Genomic DNA, 6,752 nt, shown 5'->3' on the forward strand with positions numbered 1-6,752 from the left:
AACAGCCTTCCATCCTGCCATTTGTACAGCTAATATGCAAAACATATCAAAACGTTGAAATCTGAAGTGTACAGATATTTCAGGTAAAAATCTTTGTGAGAAACTGAAAATTCTGATGAGTGCTTTTCTACAATTTACAACTGGCAACATGCCAAAAAATGCAGAATAAATCAAACAAACTTACTAGGCCAGGTTGGATTTGAAGCCAGCTACTGGATAGGACAGGCACAAAAAGCTGGAGTAACTCAGCAGGTCAGACAGCATCTCTGGATAAAATAGGTGACAATTTGGGTCCAGACCCTTCTTCAGTCTCTCTCTGGAGAATACAGCATCATGCAATTTCCTTCCCTCCAGAGTTGCTGCCTGTCCCGCTGAGTTACTCCAGCATTTTGTTTCCACCCTAAATCAAAACACTTCTGAATGAATGTACATTTTTGAAGTACACTCTTAATTTGAGATAGTTAAACTATATTATTAAAACAGATTTTTAAATATTAAATTGTCATTTCCTGTCACAATGATCTTTACACCTATGCTTTCATTCAAGTTGATTATTGAATTTTACCAAATCTCATAGTAGCCAAAGAAAAATGTTGCGACTGCCTCGGGCACCATGAAGACATTGGCTTGTCTAAGTGCTTTGGTTTGGTTTGGCTTTGACCTTGGCTAAATGCTCAAACCCCAAGCATAAAAAGGGGTTTGCTCAAACCATTTTAACTTCCCTTCCCACACTGACCTTTTGGCCTTGGCCTCCTCCATTGCCAGTGAGATTAAAATGTCACCCTACCCATTTTCTCATCCTTCATATGCTCATCTCCCATCCCCAGCCCCATATTTCATTTTTTCCTCTTCCCTCTCCTGCTTCCATGTTCTTCAGCTTCACATTTTAATCCTCCTTTCCTTATCTGACACCCTTTTGCCTCCTTTCTCCTCTAACCTCCGTGACCTACCAAACCCACTCCACTTACCCTCACCTTGCCAGCCTTGTCCCCACTCAAATCTCTCCAATGAAGAGAGGTTTGTGACCTTGGGCAAGGGGTTTGTGGACACATTTGATGGGGTAGTGAGAGTTCCGAGAGAAGGTAACTGTTTAGTGGCCTCTATGCCTGGTCATAATATGCATGTATGCAAGCAACAATTGTGGTTTCTGGTCTAACCTTCCAGCTATCTTTTGAGCACAAAGGTTGGCTGTTAAACAAGCTCAGGTCTTGTAGTCACCGCCAGCTAATCGGTGTTGCTTGCCTTTAGCAGAATCTGTTGCTTTGCATTATGCATTCATGACCACAATCAATTCTACTGGAGAAACTGACCTGAACACAGTCGTAGATTCAATGGTTTATATTTCTGCAGAGTTTAGTTCCTGTGACTACGCATCAGCCTCTGCTGTTTATATTTAGGAATTCAAACCAGAGAAGAGAAAGAGACAAGCCTGCATTTGGCTCTGTCTGTTTAGTAGCATACAATAAATACATCAGAAAAAGGAAAGTAGCCGGCTTTAATTATGGAATTGCAACAGCAGAATTGACAAATTTATGATTTGCAGCAAAATGTCTTTTTTATTACAGTTGTAATTTACAGCTGTGTTCTCAGCCCATCTTTATCTGTGGAGGGACATGGGCAGTCGCCACTTTGTGTGGGGGTCCTTTATACATCTCCAGATGTAGGATCCTGACCTAAAACATCGACTGTCCATTTCCCTTTGCGGATGCTGTTTGACCCGCTGAGTTCTTCCAGTAGTTTGTTTCTTGCTGCAGAGTATGGGAATGGGCCCCTGGTGAGCATGTACAGAGCTTGGCGATGGTAAGTTTAAAAGGTGTACGAGACCGGCCCTGGTGGGTTAACATGGGATGTGGGCAACATCACCAGTGAGTCAGATTCGGAACCATCTGGATTTCCCAATGATCGATAACAGATTATTGGAATTTTACTGTCGTTCATAAACATATTCTTCTGCGGAATGGTTGGGCATTCCTGCTGGGTTCAGTGAGGTAATGTATGTAGGTTCAATCAGTTCATCTGTGAAGACATCTGTTGGTTCAATACGTTCCCGAGTCTCTCTACCTACTAAGGCAAACAAAGAAGTATTGTTCATGCTGATATGATTCTTATTTTTCTCTTGAACTGTTATATTTCAATGAGGGCAGGAGCATAAAGTCATAGAACTAATGTCATGGAAACAACCCCTTTGGTTAACTCATCTATGCTGACCATGTTGCCGAACCCAGCTATGCCCAATTGCCTGTTTCTGGCACAATTCCCTCCAATCCTTTCCTATCCATGTACTAAGTATCTTTTTAAACGTAATTGTACCCATCTCTATCACTTGCCCGGGTAACATGTTTCATAACTGCACCATCCTCTGTGTGGAAAGTTGTCCGTCAGGTCCATTTTATGTCTTTCCCCTCTTACATTAACCAATGCACTCGACTATTAGACTTCCTTACCTGAGTGAAAAGACTGGTTATTCTCTTTAGCAATGCTCCTCATGATTTTATAAACCTTTTATAACCTTTTATAAACCTATAAGAGCAAAAGGACGTAGCAGAGGAAGTGGCGAATGGCAAGGGAAATACCTCAGATAAATAGATAATTGCATGAAGCTCTTTTACATAGAGAGTAAAAATTTAAAGTGTTACATAAAATGTAACACTTTAAACTTCAGTTCATTTAGTTTTCGTCTATTGCCAATGTTTTAAAAGGAAGGTACATCCAGAATCCAAACTGTCATGCATGGTTTGCAATTTGTTAAAATATAAAGTTCTGTATATTTTGTACGTACGCATGTACCTTCACATTGCCATAAGTGAGCCAATGCAATTCAATAAACTTCTTATTTTAAGCTTCATTTTTGTCTTTACATTAGAGATACAGAACAGGAGAAACAAAATCCTCGCAGCCACTACCTTGCACCCACCGCATCCCGACGTCTCAGCGCGTGGTGACGCGACCAGCGTCGTCGTCCGTCAGGCGCCACGTAGACGTCGCTACCAAGGGCCCGTGCGCGCGACGTCGCGCATCACGACGGCCTATTTTCATATGACGCGTAAATGTTGCGCCAAGTGAGATAGGCCATTTGGACACCAGCGGTAAGAGCATACAGGTTTGTAGTTTCTGTATTGGTTTTAGTATACCAGTGTCCAAATTATCCCATAGTGTGTGCGTAAATTCCCTATATCATAGTGTTAATGTGCGAGGATCACTGGTCGGCAACTTCTTCGCTATCATGTGCTGGGGCAGCAGGGCAAAGGCCGCGGTCGGCAACAGAATCAACAAGCTCAGGCTCATCAGGAAGGCTGGCTCCATCCTGGGAGTGAGTTGGTTTCATTGGAGGTGGACGTGGAGAGGAGGATGCCCTTCAAACTGCAGAGCATCTTGGACAATACAGCTCACCCCCTCCATGACACACTGGTCAACCAGAGGAGCATCTTCAGCAATATACTGTTTCCACCAAGATGCAACACAGAACACCACAGACAATCCTTTTTTCCTGTGGCTCTCAAACTGTACCCTCAATTCCTCCCCCTTCTGTCATGGGGTAGACTGACTCCCCTCCCCATCCCCTCGCTCCCCCTGCTCCCCAATCTTTGCACATCACCAATCGTGGACATTCCACTCATCACTTTAATTTCATGTTTCACGTATCTTGTTGTGTTTTATGACCATTGGCAGACCAATTTCCCTCTTGGGATAAATAAAGTTCTATCGTATCGTATCGTATCATATTGTTACCTTTCTCTACCCTAATCGTGCCAGGAAACTGGAGAATGCATTTTTGAAGCATTCTAAGAGATGATCTATTGCCTCAGCTGAGACATGAGAAATCTGCTGCTGAAATATCATAAAAACACAATTTGATTAAATAGTTGTTATTACTTTACCTGCTTTTATAGAAATGAATAACACAGCAATGAGTACCACTGCTATAAGGCCGATTGAAATCATCCATAGCAAGTTACCTAATGTGAAAAAATAAATTTATTAATTTCATAGCATTAATAGTGAGCTTGTTTAAATGACACTGGAACACGTGGATAAACAAGAAATATCTGTAAAAACTTGAAATAATTAAATTAATTTAAATGGGTGTTTAATAACTTCCAAAATGTTACCAAATCACATTTGTGTTTTAAACTAATTTCTTCTTTGAAAAGATTCCATGCCATCAGACCTCCAGACTGTGGGGAGAAGTCGATCAGTGAGACTCAAAGAAGTAACCTTTCGCTTTATTTCAGGATGTTGGCGCAGCATGTCCAGCATTTATTGTCCCTCCCTAAATGTTCATGAACCGATGCAGTTTCTTGGGGGCAAGGTTTTTTACACCTAGAGTGGTGGGTGCCTGAAACACACTGGCAGGGATGATGGTGGAGGCAGATATGATAGTGGCGTTCAAGTGCTTCCAGATAGGCACATGGGTATGCAGGGAATAGAGCGATATGGATCTGTGAAGGTCCTCCCTCAATAACGTTGGGGAGATATTTCTGGTATTTAGACCCAGTGCTGATGAATGTATTTTGTGGACTCAATGGGCCGAATGGCCTCATTCCATGCTGGGTCTCTACTATTCTAAACTAATCTCAGCAATGCTTAATTGAAGGGAAACGTATATACTGTGATAAAGTTTTAAATAAAGATTTAGTTTTATCAGCTCTCTCACCTTTATGACATATATTTGGTGTCACTGCGTCACTAGTTGCATTGCTGACCGCATTCTTTGCTTGACATATGTACACATGTTGTTCCGCTTCAATGCTCCTATTGATCACTAGGTTTGATCCACTGTATGTACCGTCAGAGGCTCCGTGTATGGATTTTTTTCTCCAAAGAAATGTGACGTTAGTTCCAGAAGAGACAGAGCAGTTCAGAATTATATTCAGAGATGAACAGTCAGAAATAATATTCGCAGCAAGCTGGGTAATTCGTTCTAAAACAGAGATGAGATTAATATGGATAGAGAATTAATTGGTTTTCCTAAATAAACATATATTTAGTTTTATGTTTTCAGTATTGGAAGTTTTTTTTAATTCATGAGAATTGAATTGGCTGCTTTAAATGTATAAAAATAAAAATAATTAAAACCACTTTGCAATAATTGTAGCTGAGTGATTAACACTCAACACTAGTTAGAACAATGTGCACTTTCCAACATGAAACAGAGTGATCTATCCTCTACAAAATGATATTTTGAATGCATTGCAAAGGTTAATGATAAAAGCATTAAGCAGAAGTTATGGCAAGTTGCAAACATAGAATTGGTGAATTATGCTTGCTTACTAATTGACATTAATAGACCTCACTGCATATCATGGATTATCTCTTAACCTCAGTTATGATTACTGAAATAGAGTTTTCAATAAATACGTGGACAGATTAATTGTCCCCAATCAGTACTTACCAAACACAGACAAATCAAAAACATGTTTTTGAGCGTCATATGTATCTATGTTGAGCAAGGAGATTGTTATGGTATATATTTTACTGTCACTGATCTGAACATTATCCAACATCAAGGAACCGTTCATGTTCCATCGCACTCTGCCTTCATACATGGGTTGTATGAACTCAGGTTTTACTGAAGTGTTGACTGTCCATTTTGCAATGGAAATGTCTGGAGTGCTGGCAAGTTCTACGATATTGTTATCTTCTTCGTGGAGATTTACACAGAACATGATCTGTTCTCCCACTGTGGCGACAGTCCTTGTATTGGGCGAGGCCAGTACTATTCCCTCACAAAGAGTAAACAGGTGGCAAACTGGAAAAAAGACAAATTCATAAGTATGATTTGTATGTTATGCTAAAATGTTCCATTATAATGTCATAATGTTGTTACCTCGAACATAGCTCCAGATTTTCATTATGAATGGTTGACATCTGAACCTCAGTAGTCGTGGAGATTTCCGATGTGTAACTCTTCATAAATGGAGTTTTCTTTTTGTTAGTTCATAATCATGTTTGTTCCTCTTGCTCTGCAATCATAGAAGTATCGAAACATGGAAAAGTTGGATCAGGAGTGGGCAACTCTGTCCTTCGACACTACTTCACTAAGATCATAACTGATCCACTAACTCAATATCATATTGCTGCACTCCCTTTATACACCCTTGATGCCTATTGTGTCAAGACATCTACCTCCCTCTGAAATATATTCAGTAACGTCCTCTGTTTCATGACACTTTGAGTGAAGACGATTTTCCTCATCTCAGGCCTAAATGTCCTAGCTCATGTCCTGGGGCTGTGAACCTTGACCTAGACCAGCCCAGACATCCTCCCAGCATCCAGCATGTTGTGTCCTGTCAGAATTATGTATCTTCAGTGAGATCTCCCCTTATTATATTAAAATTCAGTGAATGGAGGCTAACTAGATTTAATCTGTTATATTCTCTCCATTGCAAGCATCCCCTTTCATTCGGTAAAAAATACCACCACTACACGTGATAAAAATGTAGAAACAAAGAACTGCTGAAACCGTTTAAAACACAAAAGGGCACAAAGTGCTGGAGTAACTCATTTGGCCGGGCAGCATCCCTGGAGAAAATCGATGGGTAACATCTTGGGTTGAGACCCTTCTGCCTAATTGCAGGGGGAGTGAGGAGAAAGCTGGAAAGGGGGATAGGCAGGACATGGCGTGGCAGGTAGAGGGGGGGGGGGGGGGGGGGGGGGGGGGGGGGTGGGGGGGAGGGACTGATAGGCAAATGGCACAAAGGCCAGAAATAAGAAGTAGAAAGGAGAGTTTGAGACGGGTTTGAAGAGCCAGA

The 6,752-nt window shown here is 41.1% G+C and overlaps 1 protein-coding gene across 1 annotated transcript; it reads right to left on the reverse strand.

Annotated features, from left to right (window-relative positions):
- Positions 1 to 1,349: 1,349 nt before the first annotated feature.
- Positions 1,350 to 6,338, reverse strand: LOC129703797 (uncharacterized). The gene is made up of 5 exons (XM_055646507.1): positions 5,828 to 6,338; positions 5,393 to 5,749; positions 4,655 to 4,921; positions 3,879 to 3,956; positions 1,350 to 2,064 (listed from the first exon to the last, which is right to left on the reverse strand). The coding sequence occupies exons 1-5, from the start codon at positions 5,850 to 5,852 to the stop codon at positions 1,925 to 1,927; spliced, it is 867 nt and encodes a 288-aa protein (XP_055502482.1). The 5' UTR covers positions 5,853 to 6,338; the 3' UTR covers positions 1,350 to 1,924.
- Positions 6,339 to 6,752: the final 414 nt, after the last annotated feature.

This window comes from Leucoraja erinacea, chromosome 14 (genome assembly GCF_028641065.1).
Source record: "Leucoraja erinacea ecotype New England chromosome 14, Leri_hhj_1, whole genome shotgun sequence".
NCBI classification, from domain to species: domain Eukaryota; kingdom Metazoa; phylum Chordata; class Chondrichthyes; order Rajiformes; family Rajidae; genus Leucoraja; species Leucoraja erinaceus.

Coding starts and splice junctions, on each gene's coding strand:
- LOC129703797 (XM_055646507.1), bottom strand. CDS start 5,852: ATGAAAATCTGGAGCTATGTTCGAG. Junction 4,922..5,392: donor TTTTGATTTGTCTGTGTTTG/GTAAGTACTGAT, acceptor TCTCTGTTTTAG/AACGAATTACCCAGCTTGCT. Junction 3,957..4,654: donor ACCAAATATATGTCATAAAG/GTGAGAGAGCTG, acceptor TTTTCACATTAG/GTAACTTGCTATGGATGATT.